This window comes from Pteropus medius, unplaced genomic scaffold, assembly GCF_902729225.1.
Source record: "Pteropus medius unplaced genomic scaffold, Ma_sr-lr_union100, whole genome shotgun sequence".
In the NCBI taxonomy this organism is placed as follows: domain Eukaryota; kingdom Metazoa; phylum Chordata; class Mammalia; order Chiroptera; family Pteropodidae; genus Pteropus; species Pteropus medius.
The window spans coordinates 3,195,172-3,216,715 of record NW_024354503.1 but is presented as its reverse complement, the minus strand read 5'-3'; the positions used below and the strand labels follow the sequence as shown (position 1 = coordinate 3,216,715).

Below are 21,544 nucleotides of genomic sequence, written 5' to 3'. Positions count from 1 at the left end.
TCAAATATTGCCATCCTATATTTTTGCTTGCTGAATCTGGCAACTCTATCACAGGAGCAAAATCTCTCTTCTTGAGAACCAGTGGCCTAGATCTATCTTTTAGGGTCTGCGGTGTGGGGTCAGTAAGTGACAAAATCTGATGATATAATCAAAGGCCATTAGCCTAAGAGGGAAGGAACTTTATCATCCTCATCCCTGTGTCCCTAGGGGGGAAAAAAATATTCTCATTAAATATTTTATCTGATAATATGTGTGGAAACACTGAACTGTATCAAGTACAATACCTGAGTATTAATGAGCCCAGGACTGGTCATTAAGGACACACTCTCTGCCTTCAGGGAGCTTATGGTTTAGCAAACAAAAGCTGAAAATGGTGTTTGGTTTGACCCACAGGACATTTTTTAAAGATTTGACTTTGTGGTCAACATTCTAAAATTGAAAGCCATTACATAAAAGTCAGAATTTCTAGTGTCTCTTGGAAAATGTGGCCCATCTTTCAAATACTTGAAACATCTGGCGGTTGGGCCTGCATTCCCAATGGCAAGGCCTGGCTAACGCTTAGAGATGCTGGCCTGCTTTGGCTGGGTCACGTGTTCCCCTATTCCCCACAGTCCTCACCACTCCCTGTTGCCCCATACCAGTATCCTTCACCCATTCATGTTATCTGCCTGGCACCTGGACGCATTTCAATTTCAAAGCTCTGGTCTGGTGGGGAAGAGGCATTCGAATGGAAGGTCCTTTCAGGTGATCCATGTAAGGCTGGTGCATTATTTCCATTTTATAAATGAAGAAACTAAGGTTTAGGGAGCTTAAGTGAATTGCACGGGGGCATCACAACTAGGCTGGATTAGAACTCAAGTCCCTTGACCTCCAGGGCCTTTACCCAAGCCCTACCCTCAGAGTTCCTCATGAGAAACAGCTCAACTGCAGGGGTAAGAACCTGTGGCACTGGGGACCCAGAGGGGAAGTGGTGACAGGGACGGAAGACCAGACCTCCCCATGCTCACTCATCTGTGATATGAGAAAGAGCAAAAGTAAGAGAAAGCTTGTTTGGGGACAGCAGCTAACAGGAAGTCTGATCAGGACCCAGAACCAGGTCTCAGACACCAGGACTCCTCAGCGCCCGGCAGGGTCAGGGAGCTCAGCCACAGACAACCGTGAGTAGCTTTTTGGTTGTTTTAGTTTGGGCATCTTCTTCGTTCCAGAAAACCTGTGTTCTTACCTTACGCCTTGTCTCCTGGGATGTAAGAAGTTGGGTGGGCCTGCCTGGGACAGAGGATTGATGTCATATGAAGACTCCTGGAGTTTTCAAGAACCAATCACAGGAAGGCTTAGGGCTGGTGTTGTCTTCACCCTTGGACATGACAAGAATCATGTCCGCCAAGGTCAGGATAGAAGATGATAATCACCAACACACAAATGGCCTTACTGTGTGCCAGGCACTGCTCTGAGGGCCTTTCATGGTTTAATTTATTGAATCCTCACAACTGTATATAGTCAGTACTATCATTAACCCTCATCTTACAGGAGGGTGCTAAGCAACTTACCTAAAGTCACACGGGCGTTAAATGAGAATGCCAGGCTTGAACTTAGGCACCCTGGCTCCACGGCCCGCTCTTTAACCACTAGACACCCCGCCTTACAAGGTGCAGGCTTAAATAGCAGTTAGGGGACCAGGAAAGACCCCAAAAGACTAGGGCTGGAAGAAGACTTAGAGATCATCTGGTGAGTCCAAGTGCCCTCGTTTTACAGATGGGGAAACGGAGGCACAGAAAGACTTGCACTCCCGAACGGGGTAGCTCAGAAGTGCAGTCTAGTTGAGCCCACACTAGTTTATGGAGCTTCCACTTGGTGGAACAGTAGTGTTTATGAGTGTGCACTGGGGCCAGTGTCCAGGTGTGAATCCTAGCCCTGTCTCTGGTAACTCTATGGTCTCAGACAAATTAGTCCATTTCTCTCCCACTCATCTTCCTTTTCTGAGAAATTCGGCTCAAGACCATCACTCATAGGCTTGTGATGAGGGTTGATTGGATGATGCTGGCACCAGGATGGGGACCTGCACTGGGCTCAGGACGGCTGTAGTGGAGATTTTGACCTTAACGCCATCTGTCCTCACTGTGGATTAGAGATGAGGATAAATGAGGTCACAGCTGTTTTTCCCTCCAATGAGTAGCACATAGACACCTTGAGGGCATGGAGGCCAGGAAGGGCTAGGGAGGAATTCGGGAAGGCCCTGGGAGGTGGCCCCCTACCCTGCCCTGAGCCCCAGCAACAATTTCTACCAATGAAACATGTCCTTTACCTTTCAGCCAGTTAAAGAAATAAAGGTAGTTAAGGTGGGCAAACCGGCCTGGCTGGCTGAGCACAGCCTCCCGCGGCAGTCTCTGCTCTTCCCCACTCATGTTGTTGCACTTATTAATCTCACCACCTGCTCTCGGCTGTGCATAAAACGTTCTTTTATTCATTCTTATTGCAGCACATGCAATAGGACTCTGAGCCTTCGTCCTACTGGGCTGGTTGGTGATTGAATCTCAGTGTGTGCTGAGCTTCCCTTGCCCCCACCTGCACCTTCCAGCATCGACACTGACTCAGAGGGTCACAAACAGAATGTAGAGTGTGGGAAGCCCCTGGTTTGTGTGCCACCTTGGCTCCTCCTATGATGGATGCCCATCGTCCAAAGGGGCTTAGTCCCCTGAAGCCCAACCCTGTCCACTTCTCTAGCGTGCCTGGAGTCCAGTCTTTGCCAAGACTCAACTCTACTGTATCTTAGTTTCTTCCCCCAGAGGACCTACCATCTTCCCAAGGCACTTCCGGGGAGCTGAACCCAGGTCCCCAACACTCAAGGGACCCATGACCTCTAGCGCCTTCCCCGTCTGGGGCCATCTCTTCTCTCTCCCTGCCTTTGGATCACAAATGCAGGCTCTTCTCTCTACACCCACCTAGGACACCAGCTTAACCTTCACGCCAAGCTCAGGTTTTCACAGAGGATGGGAAGAAAGGCTGTCTTCAAATGGCTTCTACTTTCTATCCTCACCCCTGCAAAAAGTCCCGAAACCAGGGAATTAAAGGAGTGCTCTTTGAAGGGAGACAGGCAGCGCTACCTTACAGAGAAGGAAAACCAAGGCTCAAAGGCAATGGTGATTTGCTCAAGGTCACATGGCCAAGGAATAGTGAAGCTAGTGTTGAGTCCAGCTCTGTGGGCTCCAAAGCTTGTGCTCTCAATTGCTGAATCCCGTGGAAGACCTAAGTCCTTCACCCATTAGTCAGGTGACTTTGGGTAAGTCACAGCACCTTCCTAAAAATGAAGCTATAACAGCATTATCAACCTGCCTCAGAGGGGTGCTTCTTTATTTTCTTAAGTTAACACTTATTGAACAATCACGACACAGTAGTGCTGTGCTAGCCCTGCAACCTTACCTCGATCGATCCTCACAACAGCCTAAGAAGGAGATGCTATCACCACCCCCATCTGAGAGGTGAGAAACCGAAGTTCACACAGGCTTAAGACCTTGCGAACAAAAGTCACATAGCTGGTGCTATGGGGAAAGCCAAGACTCAGACCTCGGTGCACCTGAATGCAGACTCATGATATATCGTGAGAATCAAATAGGAGAATGGGTGTGGGAAGTGCCTCGTAGGCGCTAAGGTGCAATGCAGCCTCGAGGCATGGTCAGCCTTCTTCCAGCAGAGCTCAGGAAGGGAGAAAACCATTCCCTCTTCCCTCCATCTCATGAGAGGGGAAGGGTCCACAGAGCATGAGATGTGTCCTGCCCCCAACCCCATGCCACAAAGACCCCAAAAGCCAAGGAAATAAAATGGCAGACAAGGGCAGAACAATGGGGTAGATCAGGTGGGGCGGAGCCCCCAGTGTCATTAGAGCCAGGTGTGGGAGGAAGGCTCCCAGGATCCCATCTAAATGGGGAGGATGTTGGAGAGACTCGGGCAGAGGTAGGTTGGGTTGAGCATCCCTTGGGTTTGGCCCCCACTCCCACAGGGGAAGCCCCTCAGTCTTCTGCTTACACTGCAAGTTAGAGGCAGCCTCTCCCACCAAAGCCTCACCCCATCCCCTCTTCTCTCTCTGTGGGCTGGGGCCACCCAAAGTTCCTCTTTGAGAACCACAGCTGTGTTCACGGTGTTGCCTCTGCCAGAATTCAATGAGTCCATCTTCTGTGCATCTCCATGGGTATGTTTGGATCTTGGGGAATCTGATGGAGCGGGAAGCAGGAATAGGAGTCTGCTGAGGATCAAGGAGGAGCGAGATGCTTCTCTAGTCCTCACAGGAGACTCATCTTAATATTCACTTGACCGATGAGGCCAGAGGCTCAGACATAACAGGTAAATGGCAGAGACAAGAGTCAAGTCCAGGTTTGTTTTTCCACTACTTTCCATCAGCTTTTCCCAACAGAGAGGGAGGTATTCCAGAAGGTTCACATCATGAGAAGATCATGGCACCTGTTTCCATCTTTTTTAATTAGCGAAAAATTATTTTACTGCTTAAAAGATAATTTTCTTAGTGTGAGAGCTTCTTAGGATAAATGGAAAAATCAAAAGCAGCAGTTAGGGTATTACGCTAAGTGAAATAAGTTAGACAGACAAAGATAAATACCACATGATTTCACTTATATGTGGAATCTAAACAAATAATAATAAAACAAGAGAAACCATAGATATAGAGAACAAGCTGATAATTGCCAAAGGGGAGGGGACAGAGAGATGGGTGTTAGGGGAAAAAAACATATTTAAAAAAAATATGTGATGAACTATTACTAACCTTAAGCCCACTTAAGGTTAGTAATAGTCCATTAAACTCTATTTATTGAACACCTTCTGTATATAAAGGTGGGGTGACAGCTTCTGAGGGCATGGAGATGACAAGACAAGCCCCTATTTGGCAGAAAGAAAAAACAAACAGACAAACGCACTAAAGCAGCAGTTAGTGCTGATCGAACCAAGGATAATGGTCATGACTCCCAACCAAGCTGTTTAACATTTAGCCACTCAGTGTGGCTTTGGCTGATACGTGGTCTTATTCTTAATTTTACATTATTTAATTTATACCTTTAATGAACCAACAATTAAAGACAGGAAGCAAAAGGAACTCTTTCACTCACCCCATTTACTCCTCACGACGGCCCTGAATGGAGATATTTTTATTATTCCCGTTTTACAGATGAGGATACTAAGGCCCAGGGAGGTGAGCAGTTTGCCCAAAAGACCACAGATTTCGTAAGAGGCAGAATCAGAACTCACAACTGTGACTCAGGGCTGGCTCTTAAGCCTGTCAATATATTTCCTTCTTGTTCTCAGTTGAACCTTCCCTGTTAACCACCTCTCTTCACAGAAGCAGGAGATAGAAATCCACCTTGCAAATTAGTGTACTGTATTGCTGGGTCTGATACCAAATCCCAGACCAAAAATAGTAACAAACTTTCATCTTTACAGTCCCAGGACCAAAAGCCGAACAGATCCACAAATGCACATGCATCCATTCTATTCTAAAGGGATAGAGGGAGTGTGCATGAGCATCGGCTCCCTAGATCTCGGCCCATCTCTGGCCTCTCCTCATCCCTCCATGGCCTGAGTGCCCACAGCAGGTTAAATTTATCATCAGCCTCTGCCCAGCTGTTCCTGTGAACCTCCAGCCACTTCGTCACTACTCGCAGATCTTAGGGGCTCAAAGCCCTGTCAGTCAGTTTCCGTGCCAGGGCTAGTTCCCTCAATTATAAAATGGAAGTGATACCAGTCCTCTTCTTGGCTTGTCATGAAGAATATTTGAGTTCATGTGTAACATGCGTACAATGGTGTCTGGATGCAGTATGTGGTAAGCACTCGCTCAGTGTTACTTGCTATTATTGTCATAATCACCAGTGTGTTTCAAGAGCTACTCCTCTAGAGCTCTCTACGTCACTGCCGCATCACCCCCACCTCTGTTCCGGGAGCCAGCTGGATTCCAACCCCTACCCCCACTGCTGCAACCCTAGAAACAGCTAGAATTAAAGTGAGGGCAGGGACCCCATCCTTTAGGCTCTGGCTCACCCAGGAACAGGTAGACTAACCAGAAAGAAACCACGGGTGATTCAGAATGCCTACCATGCAATTAACATTTTTCTACTCTCTGTGGTGTGGAGAAGCCACCGTGGAAAGTTCTTACCATCATTCAAGAACCTCTTTGTCCCCCTGGTTCTAATGCCTTGCTTGTCCTACAAAGAGAGCACTTGATGGGCAGAAAAAATGCCCACTACTTCCGGGTGTAATTTTAACAATTTTAACAATGTTCCCCAAACCCACCTACTCCCTGCTATGACCATACACTTTGCAACGGCTGATGATCGAGCTTTCAGCAGTAGTGAGCTACCCCCAAGGTGAGGGAGATCAAGACACAGTCATCAGTCATTTACACTTTAATATGACTGAGTTTTCAAAATTTCCTGTAGCAGATTTTCTTTGAAAGAGGGATATAGGTCTTTTCATTCCTATTATAAAGGTGAAAATAAAGGGCAGAGAATGGAAGAGATGTGCCCTGAATCACAAGGGAGCTCCCCATAGGGACAGAACTAAGACATATGTCCTCAGACAGCACGTGAAAGTGTCTGTCTTGAGCCCCTGAATCCTGGGGTCTGGTGAAGCAGAAAACAAGGAAATTTGTGCTACTTACAGTATTTCAAGAACACCGCCCCCCTTCCCCATGAAAAAGAGAAGTCCCCAGGAGAAAGCTTCAGGAGCTGGCTGAGCAAAGGGGAGCAGGAAGTATGATGATTCTGGGCCTGGGCCTGGGTTCAAACAGGTTCTGCCCTTTGGTATGACCTCTGGGCAAATCACTTCATCTCTGTGCCTCCTATCGCCTTGTCTGATGGTAATAGTACCGCCTCCTTTGCTTACTGTGAGAATTAATTGAGTTTACATGCAAAGCCCCGTGCTGGGCACACAGCAAGCCATTATTACTCAGGTACCTTCCCTCACTGACACCCCTCACCCCCGCATTTACAGAGGGGCAAGTTGGGCTCTGAAAATCTGTTCCTGAATCCTCTTGCCACACAGATCCTTTGAGAGTCTCTTTTGAAATGTTAAGCCAGGCATTCCTTTCTTGCTGGTATAGACTCTATCAAGCCATCTTTCCCCCCATAAATAGATCAGTTGTGTCCACTTTGAAAATCTGGAAGAATATAACCACGCTTGAGGATTTTCACAAGTGTCAGAAAGAACCCCTTCAACCAATTCATTCAACAAATATGTGTCAAGCAGCTATCGTGTGCAGGTAGTGTTCCAGGCACGTGAGACACAGCAGCAAACAAAATAGACAATAGGCTCCTACTCTTTTAGAGCTGACTTTCTAGTGTCTTAGCAGCCAGTGGTGCTGCTGAAGGCCCTGGTTAGAGAAAATGTTCCAAAGAAGAAAGGATGAAAAGGGAAGAGATTGTCACCCAGAATGTAAAGCACTGTTGCCCCTCCATCTTCTGCGGGCAGGGTCTGGCAACAAGTCTAGCATAGCAGCCTGGGTTTGAGTTCTGACTTTGCCACCTACAAGCAGTGTGACTTTGGGCAAATCCATCCCTCTTGAACCTCAGTTTCCTCATCTATAATATAATGGAAATAAGACAACTTACCTGCAAGGGCAGTTTGGAGGATAAAAGAGACAATGCAGGGAAAAGGCCTCTTACGGTACCTGTCGCAAAGGAAGCACTAGGGAACAGTGGCAAATGCATGTGCTTCATATACTTTAACCACCATGACGTATTGCACCAGGTTGAGTGCAAAAACAGAAATAAGAATCCAGCTGCCAGACAAGAGATTTGTCCCCTGCCCCCCAAAAAAAGTATTTTCACTAAAAATATGTTGTATCTATTAACATGTAATAGGATTATTAAAGATATTTTTAAGTTGTGAGTTTTATTTTCTAATACAGTAAAAACTGATGGATGTAACCTACATCGGAGAAAGCTCTTTAGGGTCTGTGTAATTTTTAAGACCGTAGAGAAATGCTGAGAACTCAGAGAACTGCTACTTCCAGCTCTCCTGAGCTGGCTTTCTCGAGGCCAGTTCTGTAACCCAACAAACACCCACACCCGCCCCCTGTGGTTAATTGCACAACTTCCAGGTTGGAAGTACCCTTTGAGAACTCATCAAAAACCCCCTTCTGATGTGGATGGACACACTGAGAACAGGACCGTTTTGTCTGAGGTTATCCAGCTATCGGGTCCACCTAAAACTGGAACCGGAATCCAGACTCCTGTCTCCTTGGTCCAGGGCTCCTGTCATGACGGCAGGTGCTGATGTCTTTACCCCCGAGCCTGGTTAATAATCATCAGGCTCCCAGTGCATTCTCAGCTTCCTGTTCACTTAACTCTAAAATCCTGAATGAAAACAGAATCTTCTCCCTCCTGCCTCTTACCTCCCTCCTTGACTCCCCCAACTGCCCAAGGCACAACAGAGATGACTTTGTCACTGTCATTTGTTGCCAACTAGCAAAGAAGTTGGGAAAGTGAAGAGAAAGCTATCATATGATATACATGTTACATATAAGCTGCCCTCAATGGAGGGCTTGCCCTGTGCAGTAATTAATTACTGCACATCAATTAAACTTCAGGACTCACCACCATCAAGGAGATAAGTACTGTTTGTTATTCCCATTTTACAGATGAGGAAACTGAAGAAAAGAAGTGAGTGACCTTATCCGAGAGCACAAAGCTAACACTTGGCTGAGCCGGGACTGGTGGTCAGGTCCGTCTGACTCCCAAGTCCCTGGGCCTGACTGGTAAATCTTTGCACGTGAGATGGTCAGGACTCCACCAGGCTGGTGGGGACAGGACTGTAGTCGAGCGAATGACAGCAATGGAGGTGTTAGTGAGTGAAATTGGTCAGAAGAGGGAAAAAAGCCAAAAAGAGAAAAAAAAAAGATGTGATTGAGCCCTGGCACTAAAAATGAAAGGTCGTCTGTGCTTGTCAGGGTCCCTTACCTTAGTCACTGTCGTGCATTAGATCCTGGCCCTTTCCCAACCTGACTCTGTCATAACACGGGGGCTCAAGTCCTGCCACTTGCGGTGGAATTTGGGGCGAGTGCCTTGCCCTCTATGAACCTGTTTACTGAAGGAACATTATCTATTTTCACTTCAGAAAATAGCTGTGAGCCTGCCCCCACAGTGCCAACTGTCAAGTGCGATATAAATGCAGACATCACTGTAAAAAGGAAGTTGCATGGGGTATAAGGTAGTTGAAAAAGAGGAAGAAGATAAACTGCCCAACAAAACTGTCCTGTGGGTAGATCTCAAATCCGTCAGCTAATGTACCAAGTATTGGTCTGGAGGTGGGGAGAAAAGAATGTAGAACAACAGGATGAGACCCTGCTCTGGATTAGACAAGAGCACAGGTCCCCAGTGCCCCCCAGCAAGTTTCTTCACATCTCTGGGCCCGTCCTCATCTTTAAAAGACGGAAAATAATAATACCAGCCTACCAGGGTTGTTTTGAGGCTTAAAGGAAATAGCGTGTAGACAGTGCTAGTACAATGCCAAGCATTCATTATCATTATCATTTGGTCTTCTTTTCATGTGGCAATATTGGGGTGAGAGATAGTAAGTGACTCCTCCATAGAGCTAACGGGTGCCAGATCCAGGGCTCACATCTTGAGGACCTGCTTTTTAACTTAGGACTTTGTTTCCGCATATCGCATGCATGTTCTATATTTCAATCAGGCAGCCAAGCTATAGCTTAATTTGTTTTAAATAATTATTTAATCTGCACATCGAGAATGTGGGGATTAGCTTCCCTAGTCACGGATGAAGAAACTGAGTCTCAGAGAGTTTGAGTAATTTGCCCCAAAGTCACACAGCCCACCAGTGGCAGAGCTGGGATTTGAACCCAACAAGGTTTCAATCTAAAGCCTTGGCACTTAACCTTTCTACAGTGGAAAGTGGCCTCAGACACCATTTAGTCCAGTTCCTCCTGGGAGGGAGGCTGGGGATGATACAGACAGATGACAACGGAAGGTCCGGGGAGAATGTGTATCCAGACAGCTGGTGATGACCCCACAGACTTCTGGATTGGGGTGATGAATGGTGAGGGGATAGCAGGCTCGGGGTGGAATCCTTCAACCCCACAGAGCAGACTATCGGGGACTGGGTTTCATTGATAACCCACAGACATTTGAGAGGGGAATTATAGAGGAGACCTTAATGATGATCTTTTGTCCCAATTCTGTAAATTACAAATTTTTCTTAAAAGAACAGGAGGTGGCCTATATTATGCATTAGGGAAGTTGAAATAAAAGCAAAGCATTAGAAACCACTAATAGGAGCAATAAATGAGTCAAGAACCAACCTCGAACGACCCAGGCCTGCAAGCATGCATTGCATTTAGCTCTGAGTTTCCTGGCAGCCGAGGGAAAAAGAAACACAGAAGTCTGCCTGAAGAAGCTTGCTTTTTTTCCTAATAGACATTTGTTCATTCATTCATTTACTCATTCAATAAGTCAGTTGAAAAATGTTTAAGTGCCTACTTTGTGCCAGGCTCTGTGCTCAAGTGCTGGAAATCCCAGGAGGAGTATATTAAAGAAACCGGTTCAGAAAAAGACCCCTTTGGCAGCCCTTTGCATCTCTCCCCTAGGACAGTTTCCGTATTTTGCCTGGTATCCATAAACTTCTCTTGTAACTTATATCACCAGAGAGATTTTTAAGTTCCTTCCCCCAAGTGCTGCCCACCCCCTCTGCCAAATCCATTTTAGGAATGTCTATCCTGGTGTTCTCTTTACGAGGTCAGCGAGCCTGGACAGTTGCCAACATTCTAGTTCACTTTCTGCTCTAGACCTACTGCTTGTGGTTCCCGTCTCTTTCCGCAAGCCTGGTTCTCTGGGTCAGGAGCACTATGGTGAGAAGCTCATGGTCAGGATTAGGGTGAAGGAGGACTAGGACTGATGGATATGTCAGCCATGAGCTTGGCAATGGGAGTGGTGGCTCAAGGGCCATCTAACTGTCTCGCTTTTCTGGGCTGAGTTGCATCTCCATAAGGAGATGATTTGCTTGAAAAGATCTCCACTGACAATCTACTGTGGGCTATTTTTGGAAAGAAGGGCAGTAGAATACAAAGGTATGGCCATTCCCTGACCCAGATTCTACTCTCAAAATTAGAAACGCACAGTCCAGGAAATAAAATGAGGAATGGACACAATTAATAGAAGGTAGACAGCAGTCCACACAGTAAATCTCAATGACTTTCATCTACCTGGAAGGGCAAGAAGAAACCAGGGAATGCTTCCTGGAAGAGGTGGCTTTTGATACAGGCTCTGAAAAAAATAAGTGAGATTTGGGCAAAGGAACATAGCCCACAATCTCAAATTCCAGAAAACTTCCTTGCTACTGCAACCAAGTACTACCAAGCACAGAGGGAGACTAGGAGATGTACAAGGAAGTCTTCATGACAACTTCCCACGACTGGACATAGCACCAAGATCCCGGCCTGTTAGAAAGCAGGTCAAGAGGGTCACCTTGGTCTATTAATGATGAATTGTTCAGGCGGTTCCAACAGGTTTTAAAAAAGTGATGGTTCTGCCATCACAGTGGTAAAGTGTCCACTGAGAATGAGCAGAGGTCTTTCTATCCGCCTCAGCTCTCAGGTGGAAGATGGATGAGACTCAAACACGAAATTCTATGAGAATCTTATAAACTAACTCTGTTGAGGATTTCCTGCCTTTCATTAGACACGTACTGTAAGCAGGCACAGTGCCATGAATTTAGTAGACTTCTATCATTTAATCTGCACGAAGATGCGATGAGAAACAGAGGCTCAGAGAGGTGAGTAACTTGCCCGACACCACACAGCCCATAAGGTAGAGACCTGGATTGGATTCCGGGGAGGTCTGGTTGCAAAGCCCGTGCCATTGGGATCCGACATGGAGACCTAAGAAATCACCTGGTCAACCCACCTGCTTTAAAGATGAGAAAAGAAAGACCCAGAAAGAAGAAGGGACCTGCCCAAAGTCGCTCGGGGACTGAAACACAGTCCCCTACACTCACAGTGGGAAGTAAAAATGACACCTGTTGGCCTCTAATCTCAGCTTCTCACTGCAGGTGTAGCAGCTGGTCAAAGGGTGAAACTCCTTCTCACCTCACATGTTGTCCTCCCTCCCCAGGTGCCTTCAGGCTTTAAACATAGCAGTAATGGTGGGGCCACCTGTGAGTGTGACATTCTTCTACTTCACACTTTCACTTCAGGTCAGAAAATCCCCAGGCACACCTTTTCCTGAGCAGTTTTCACAACCCTCAAAGTTTCATTCCCAGACGCTCAGCCTGAGTCAGGCTCCAGGCTGCAGCCCTGGATGGATACCTATGGCAGCATGGCCCGGCTCTCTGGGGAAGGAGTGTCAGGTGGGGCTTTGGCATTTTTTTTTTCAGGTGGGGAAAATGCTTTGTTGGTCAGCTCTCTTTTAATCTTACGTTTGTATGGCGCCAGGTCACAAAATGTTTTTGCATGCATCAGTGGCTCTTAATATGTGGAACTCCACTGATACACTGATAAAAATATGAATCCTTTCCACATAACAAATGTGCAGAAATAAAGTCTTAATACACTTTGAAAGGATTGCTACCCTATCGCAGCCAACCCACAGACTGTGTTAAAAAGCCGTGATGATCAGCAGCCGACTTGGGTTTTTTTTCCAGGAGAATGGGACAGGTATTGTTATTGTCATTTCAAAAAGGAGAAAAAGGGCTCAGAAAGTTAAGGGACTTGCCCAAAGTCACATGACAAACCGTAACAGAGGTGGAACCAGAGCAACTGTGTAGCGAATATCTGTGCTGAGTATTAAGACGAATCTTAGCCCTGGACAAAGGCCCCGTCTATGGCTCCAAAAGAATTTCTATCTGCCCAGAGGTTTTCCTGTTGCTCCACGCATCCCGTCTTGCTAGGACCCCCATGCAAACGTCTGCATTTTCTGCCCTGACCTAATCTGGAAAATAACCACAGGCTGGTGGCTGTGGCCACGCCAGGCCTCGCTGAAGCACAAATGCAGCCACTCCCACCCCTCTTCTAGGCTGGACTCTGCATGGGGTAAGCCATTCTCTGATAGGAGAGTGGGGGGTGGGGGCAGCTGGGCGACAGGGAAGAAGCATCCAAATTGGCAGGGTCAGGACGTAGGAGCTGAGAAAGGCTTGCCTTATCTGTCACTTATTTGTGACGAGGGCTGAGGACTCAGGCTGGCACCATTTCCTGTCTCAACTCAAGTGTGACCTTGGCACCATTCAGCAAAGTGCCTCTGTCTCAGGGAATATGCCCCTTTTCGGCTTCTCTGGATAGAATCATCTCAGTGCTTACAGCACAAGAGTTTTGTATTGTGCCTTGGGGAATGTGGAACCTAGTTCCAGCTCCGCTGTTAACTTGTTGGATGACCTTAGGCAGATTACATACCCATCCTTGGACTGTTTTCTCAATGGTAAAATGATGGAGTCGATTAAAGAAGAGGTTTTCGATCTGTTTCTTAGAATCTGAAGATTTTACAGAGGAACCTGAGCTGCCTTGAAGAGAGGCAATAGATGACTCAGATTTTACCTGATTTATGAATCGGGGTTCCACCGATTGTAAAACGCATTCCGCTCTCTTAAAATTTAAAAAACACTGGATTATAATAAGGGCTGCCATTTATGGAGCTCTGTGTTGCACCAGGCCTATTATTCTTAACAACCTCACCGAGTAGGTGAATGATCCCCGTTTGAAGATGCTCTTAATAATAATAATAACAATAAGAACGTCTATGTATTATGTTAATTTACTTAAATCCTCGCAAAAATCCATTGTACAGATAAGGAATAGGGAAACCAGGCATACCTTGAAAAAGCTCCCTGCCTCCCACCCTCCCAGCCCTCGCTGGGATTTGAACCTTCACTGTGTGCTCACCCACCACACACACACACACACATATGTTCTCTCTCTCTCTCTCTCTCTCTCTCTCTCTCTCTCTCTCTCTCTCTCTCTCTCTCTCTCTCTCTCTTTCTCTCTCTCTTTCTCTCTGGTCCCACTCCGTTTGAGAAAACACCTTTCCATTTAAATGGGTCTCATTCATTAAGCAGTTTTTGAGCATCTGCTATATAGTAGGCACTGTGCATGGCACTGAAGACCTAGCAATGGTGAATGGTCAGTCCTTGACCTTGAGAAGCTGCATGGCCTCCACCAAGTGGTTTAACATCTCTGAGCCTCCTCTATCTGTGAAAGAACAATAACCACTAGATTTTGCCAAATTGCTCTTCACAGTGTTTGTGCCAGCTTACACCTCTGTCATATGCTCAAAGTTCTCGTTGCTTCACACTGTCTCCAACACTCGTTACTGTCAGATTTAATCTTTTGCCAATCAGATTGGAGTTTCTGTGGATGCTACGGAGGTTAGACATCTTTCCAAAGTAGAATTTAGAACATTTCTCTTTCATGTCTGATATTTTTCTCATTTGTGGACTCTCTCCTTTTTTCTTAAGCAGTCTTGCCTGAAGTTTGTCTTACTATCTTTTAAAATAACTAGCTTCGGTTTTCATCAATTCTTTCTGTTCTTTATTGTTTCCCCATGTTATTCTTACTCTTCTTCTTTTTTTGCATTTATGCTGTTGTTCATTTTCTAATTTCATGAGTTGCATGTGTAGCTCATTAGTCTTTTTTCTTTTCTTATATGAGCATGTAGGGTTATAAATATCCCTTCCGATACCACTCAGATGCACCCCACAAGTTTTAATATGTTATAATTCTAAGTACTTCCTAATTTCCTTTATGATTTTTTTGACCCAGGAATTATTCAGAAGTGTGTTTTTAAAGCTTTGTACCTATGAAGTTCATTAGTTCTATTTTTTAAGTTCTTTATTTCTAAACAAATTGTACTGTGGTTAGGAAACATGGTTTGTATGTTACAGATAATTTTTAATTTGTTGAATTTACCTTTCACCTAAGACTTAGCCTTAGGTAAATGACATTACGTTGGACATTTGGTAAATGACCACAGTTGCTTGAAAACAATGTGTATTCTCCAATTATTGGGTGCTGAGTTCCATACATGCCTATTAGATCAGGCTTGTTAATTGTGTGTTTGAATCTTATACAGCCTATTAATTAGCATATTGTCTGCTTAATCTGCCAACTTCTGAGTAAGAAATGCTCACTATTCACTCACTATTCAACATCACTGCAATTCAATTTATTGAGTAGCTATTCCACAAAATCACTCACTATTCAACATCACTTCAATTCAATTCCACAAATATTTATTGAGTAGCTATTGTATATCAGATATTATTCTAAGCCCTTATATAAGTGAACAACATAGCTCCTTGACCTTGTGGAACTTAAACTCTAGTGGAACAGACAGAAAACAAATAATGAAACATAATAAATAGGTTACTTATGCAGGGTAAATTATATGTTAGAAGGTGATATGAAAAAAAAAATAGAGGAGACCAGAAGAACAGGAAGGTAGAGTAAGTTACAGTATTAAATAGTGTGATAGGGTAGATCGAAAAGTTAAAATTCGAGCCAAAACTTGAAGATGAGACACTGAGCCAAGCATATATCTAGGGAAAAGAGTGTTCAGGCAGAGGGAACAGCCAGTGTAAATGCTCTGTGGCAGGAAGTTGGACCCATCAGGAAGCCAGTGTGGGTAAAGCTGGTTAACCAAGGGAAGCATGGTAGTGGGGAGGTCAGAGGGGTAAAGACCAAACTACTTACATAAAGCCTTCTAGGCCATTGTAAGTAGTTTGGCTTTTATACTGAATAGAATGAGACCTATGCAGCATTGGGGCTGTGGTATGATCTGATGTATTTCAAAAGGATCACTCTTGCTGTTATGTTGAAATTAGACTAAAGATGGGTCTGGTTAAAAGCAGAGAACCCAGTTAATGTTACAGTAAACAAGTAAGAGATGATGCCTGATTTTGAAAAGGCTAAATTAGATCAATGCCATAATCACTTCCTAAATAAAAGCTTCAACTCTACGCATCTCTCTCTTGGTTTGTGTGACTGTCATTCACAATTTTACTTCCACTTTGTTTTTATATCCTCCAAATCAGACACTTTTTAAAAATCCACTTATATGTTTATCAACTTCTTTGTTCACAATTTCTTCTTGCCTATCTGTTCTTCTCTCTAAAAATAATTTTCTTTAGATGTATCTTCGGCAAAGGTCTGCTAGTGGAGAATTCTATTTGTATATCTTTATTTTGAGGGATAATTTAGCTTTTTTTCCCCTCTATCTTCTGGCTACTATTGTTGCTATTAGGAAATCTGCTTTTAAATTTAATTATGATTTTTTTGCAGGTATTGTATCTTTTATTTCTGACTGCTTTTTTTTTTTCCTTTTTGTCCTTGGTGTTCTGGAGTTTTATTGTGATATATGTGAATGTAGAATTAGTTAGTTTTAAAAATTCTGCTTGGAGTTCACTGTGATTGCTGAATCTGGGGAGTCATGTCCAGGAGAATTCTGGACAATTCTCTACTATCATCTCTTTGATTAGTGCCACCCAAATGTCCACCACCATTTCTACTCTTCCCTTCTGAAACTGTGATTAGATATATTTAAACCTTTCATTCAATCCTTCATATATCTTAACCTCTTTCATATTTCCCATCATTCTACCTCCTTGTGCTGCATTTTGCAAAATTTCTTCAGATCTACCTTCTAGATCAATGCTTCTCAATGAGTCTGTGGTGCTCTTTAACTCGCTCTTCAGATTTTCTTTTTTCAGTGACTTTATTTTTCACTTCCAGAAATTCTACTTGATTCTTTTTCGAATCTGCGCAGTCTCTCATTATGTATTTATGTTTTTGATTCCTATCGTTTGATCATACGAAACATATTTTTATAACATATACCCATGTGAAGTTCCTCGAAGTCTAATTCTGTCTGACACATCTGCTAACTTTTGTTCGTGTTTCCTTATGCATTTCGTAATTTTGCATTGTGAGCTCAAGGTCCATGGGCCTTTCTATGTGGGAATCTTGTGTGACCTTGATAGACAGTATATCCCTCTAGAGAAATTTTGAATTTGCCTTTCAAGAATGTCTCATACAATATTTGAGTGCCCTGGTTTATTTTTTTCTCGATATTTAGGACAAAATTATACTAAAAAATGATTCATTACCTGACATTCGGATTCATCTGGACTCCTATATTTTATCTGGCAATCCTACTGGTGTGAAGACAAAGTCTTATCTCCCATCCCTAAATAGTTGTTTAAACTTCAGCATCTTACTTACCAAAACTGGCAAACGAAACAAAACACCAGTGTAAAAAACCTCTCCATCTTACTGCCCTGGATTTCATTTTTTCTTGGTTTTTATTTCCTCTCGATTTTTGACCCTTGGAGTTTTCTCTTACTTTCAAAGGGAAGTCTTAGGATTAGTCTTTTTGAAAACAAAAGGCCAAAAAGCTTACAGACCACTTCTGCTTCTTGAATTCCCACATACCTCTCTGAAGGCAACCAGTGTAGACCTAGCGCCCCACTAGAATGGAGAAAGGGCAAAAGACAGAGGGAACGAAATACAAATTGCTATGTCAACATATGATCCATCTGCACAGGTAAAGGGTTTGGCTAGAGACAGTGATTATGTGAGGTCATTTTTGTGCTGATTGAAAAAGACTCATTTCTTCTTCTCATTGTACTGCAGTAAAGACCTTTTGGCAAGCCCAGCAGAAGCTGAGGGACCCACCCCATGGAGAAATGCTCAGTGATGGAGGCAGCCAATGGCTCCAAGGATGGCTTGGATTTCAACCCCATGAAGGATTACATGATCCTGAGCAGTCACCAAAAGATAGCCGTCGCAGTGTTGTGTGCTACCCTGGGCCTCCTAAGTGCCCTGGAGAACCTGGCTGTGCTCTACCTGATCTTATTTTCTCACCGGCTCCACAGGAAGCCTTCATATCTGTTCATTGGCAGCTTGGCTGGGGCTGACTTCCTGGCCAGTGTGGTCTTTGTGTGCAGCTTTGTAAATTTCCATGTCTTCCATGGCATAGATTCCAAGGCTGTCTTTCTGCTGAAGATCGGCAGCGTGACCTTGACCTTCACAGCCTCTGTAGGCAGCCTGCTGCTGACAGCTATTGACCGCTACCTCTGTCTGCGCTACCCACCTGCATACAAAGCCCTTCTCACCCGTGGGAGAGCACTGGTGACCCTGGGCATCATGTGGGTCCTCTCAGCATTGGTCTCCTACCTGCCTCTCATGGGATGGACTTGCTGTCCCAGTCCCTGTTCCGAGCTTTTTCCTCTGATCCCCAATGACTATCTGCTGGGCTGGCTCCTGTTCATTGCCTTTCTCTTCTCTGGAATCATCTACACTTACGGGCATGTCCTCTGGAAGGCCCATCAGCATGTAGCCAGCTTGGCTGAGCACCAGGGAAGACAGGTGCCAGGAATGGCCCGGATGAGGCTAGATGTGAGGTTGGCTAAGACCCTGGGGGTGGTGCTGGCTGTGCTCTTCATATGCTGGTTCCCAGTACTAGCCCTCATGGTCTACAGCCTGGCCACCACTCTAAGTGACCAAGTCAAGAAAGTCTTCGCCTTTTGCTCCTTACTCTGTCTTATCAACTCCATGATCAACCCCATCATTTATGCCCTGCGGAGTGGGGAGATCCGCAGCTCCGCCTACCACTGCCTGGCCCGTTGGAAGAAGCACCTGAGGGGACGTGGGCCTGAAGGAAGAGAAGAGGCCCCGAGGTCCTCAGTCACTGAGACAGAGGCTGATGTGAAAATCACCCAGTGGCCAGATTCTAGAGGTCTATACTGCTGATGTGGCCTCTTTCATAGTTTTAAAAAAGCCAAGTCAGAATCATTTCACTCCCTGAAGGAGAGAGAGCCATCTCGACTATCTCATCTTATCCATCCCCAGGGGCTTGGACATTTACCTTTTTCACTTTAGTTCTGGAGCATGAAAGGCCCCACGTTTAGCTCACCCTTTCCCACTGAGGACCAAGAAGCGTGATGCAATGAGGATCAAGGGTGTTGAAGCATCTCTTTCAGGGGTAACTGACAAACCTTCAGTTCAGAGCATCTTGTTATTGGGGCAATGGCCTTCTATGACACCTTCATAATCCCTACTGTGACCTCTGAGGTCTCTAGGAGAATACAGAGGAAGCTGGGACCACTTGAGACACAGACTCTTCAGAGAACTTTATTGACCCAATGAAATCCTATTTGGTGGTGCCACTGGAAGCAGGCAGTGTCACAGTCTAACCTAACTCCAAGAAAAAAAGAAGATATTTACAAAGATTTTATAAATCCCCAAATTGTTCCCACTTGTTCTCAGTTCAGCCCTTTTTGTCTCCTCCACACCCCTATAACAAATAATAAACAGAGCAAGTGGGAGGAGGGGGAAATTCCTTTACTATGTCTCAAGCACAGGGCTGACATCCCACAATCTATTATCTCCATGCTTTTGAAGACCTCAAGACACCATATTTTACATATCAGGGAAGCTGGATTCCTACAGGAAGGGCTTAAAACAGTAGGCAAGAAAAATTGTTGGTGGCAAGAAGATTGTGAGGAATTTTAATGTAGACAGAATAAAAGCAATGATGTTGATTAAACATATCTTCATTTAATACTTTACAAGACAAGGTGTTCACTGTTCATTCACTCATCCACCCATCTCATAAATACATGCCAGGGTCTGCGCTGGGTCCTGGATGCCCAGCCATAAATGAGACTCTTCCCCTGTCTAGTGAGGCTTATGTTCTCCGTTCTGGTGGAAGAAAGACAATAAATAAATGTAAAGAAAATAATTACAGGTGGTACAATGAAGGAAATCATCAGAGTGATGTGATAGAGATTAATTGAGGCAACTTTAGGTAGGGTAGACCTACTACGTGCCTTGGTCATAAATGCTGGCTGGATTTTATTGAGTCTTTACTATATGCCAGGTGATACAATGAATGAAATCATCAGGGTCATGTGATAGAGGTTAACTGAGGCAACTTTAGGTAGAGTAGACCTACTATGTGCTCTTGTCATAAATGTCAGCTGGCTTTTATTGAGTCTTTACTGTGTGCCGAGGCTAAGTACTTTTATTTTTATTTATTTATTTGTTTGTTTGTTTGTTTGTTTTTAGGTGAGGCAACCCTTGGTTGACCTCACAGATTACAAGGACTTTGTCAGTTTACAATCCCTTATTTTTTACTTTTTATGCCGACAGCACCTGGTCTTCCTAGGTGCTCTCCCATCCAAGTACTAACCAGGCCTGACCCTGCTTAGCTTCCGAGATCAGACGGGATTGGGCTTGTTCAGGGTGGCATGGCTGTAGACTGGGCTAAGTATTTTTAAATGATATATTTCACTCTGTCTTCGTAATAACCTGATGAAGAGGCAGAATCACTTGCCTGAGTTCACACTGCTAACATGTACCGAAAGCTGAGGTTTCCAGGCCAGTTCTGCTTGATGACCAACCTGCCCTCTTGACCACTAACCTCTTCACCTAGTTCAGTCAAATTCTGTAACCTTAACTCATCATTATTTCTGAATTTGTTTCTTTTTATGCCCTGTATTAGTTTCCTGTATAGTTCCCCCCAAAACCGAGTGCTTGAAAACAACAGATATTTATTCTTTCATAGCTCTGGAAGATAGACATCCGAAACTAAGGTGCTGACAGGGCCATACTCCTTCCAGAGATTCAAAGGGAACATCCTTCGTTGCCTCTTTCAACTTCTGGCAGCTCCTAGTGTTCTTTGGTTTGTGACAACATAACTCCAATCTCTTCCATCTTCAGGTGACCTTCTACCTCCCCTCCTCTCTTGTCTCTTGGTGTCTTTTTTTAAGGACACCAATCATTGAACTAAGGCACACCCTAAACCAGTATGATCTCATCTTAATTTAACAAATTACATCTACAAGACTATTTCCAAATAAGGTAACATTCACAGGTTTTGAGTAGACATGAAGTTTTAGGGGATGCTACTGAACCTAGTTGAAATGGCATGATTTTTTAAAGGTGCATTTGCGATCCCTTAAAGTTGGAGCATGCCTTTCTTTATTCATTGGTGGGGTCTTTTCTCATTTTAGCAAAGAAAATGCCCAAGTGCCTGGCATAAATCGATGCTCAGTAAATATTTCTTTATTAAAGCTAGAGTTTGAAAATCATTGAATTAAATGCACTTCCACACTTTCTACCTCTCTTCTTTCATAATTACATTCTATATAGGCTTTAAGCAAAGAAATATAGTTTGCGAAGGAGGAGAGCAAAGGGGTAAAGAGACCCTCGATATCACTGAGAACTGCCCACATTGTTTAGATGAGGAAACGGGCCCAGACATTGGACAAGGCTTGCCCAAGGAGACTCCACAAGGTGGTGTCCAGGGCAAGAAACCCAGGTTTCCCATCTTCCAATATTGTTCACTCTATCACAGTGTCTCTCACCTGCCCTTGCAGATTTACAGTTTGGTCATGAGGATGCTAACCTTTAACAAAGAGATAGCCAGATATTTCTCCAGCAAAATGAGTTTGTTTGGGAATAGCAACAATGGCAATTCAGGACATGTGGTCTAATGGTAATCCGTGCTCAAGTCCAGAGAAATAAAGGACAGGACTGGTCTTTTATTTC

The 21,544-nt window shown here is 44.5% G+C and overlaps 1 protein-coding gene and 1 pseudogene across 3 annotated transcripts; one reads left to right on the top strand and one right to left on the bottom strand.

The window, feature by feature from the left end:
• The first annotated feature begins 982 nt into the window (after positions 1-982).
• On the top strand, positions 983-18,865 carry CNR2 (cannabinoid receptor 2). 3 transcript variants are annotated; one of them, XM_039854096.1, is made up of 3 exons: positions 983-1,157; positions 8,636-8,766; positions 17,624-18,865. In XM_039854096.1, the coding sequence occupies exon 3, from the start codon at positions 17,669-17,671 to the stop codon at positions 18,740-18,742; it is 1,074 nt and encodes a 357-aa protein (XP_039710030.1). In that variant the 5' UTR covers positions 983-1,157; positions 8,636-8,766; positions 17,624-17,668; the 3' UTR covers positions 18,743-18,865. The 3 variants fall into 3 exon arrangements, with proteins under 3 accessions (XP_039710030.1, XP_039710029.1, XP_039710032.1); XM_039854095.1 differs by lacking the exon at positions 8,636-8,766 and having other exon boundaries at positions 984-1,157; XM_039854098.1 differs by lacking the exons at positions 983-1,157; positions 8,636-8,766 and adding an exon at positions 12,466-13,036.
• A 1,269-nt stretch (positions 18,866-20,134) lies between these two features.
• On the bottom strand, positions 20,135-20,253 carry LOC120596368 (uncharacterized; annotated as a pseudogene).
• Between the last annotated feature and the right edge of the window lie 1,291 nt (positions 20,254-21,544).

Bases quoted from the DNA above. Each gene is read 5' to 3' on its own strand.
- CNR2 (XM_039854096.1), top strand. From the start codon at position 17,669: ATGGAGAAATGCTCAGTGATGGAGGCAGCCAATGGCTCCAAGGATGGC.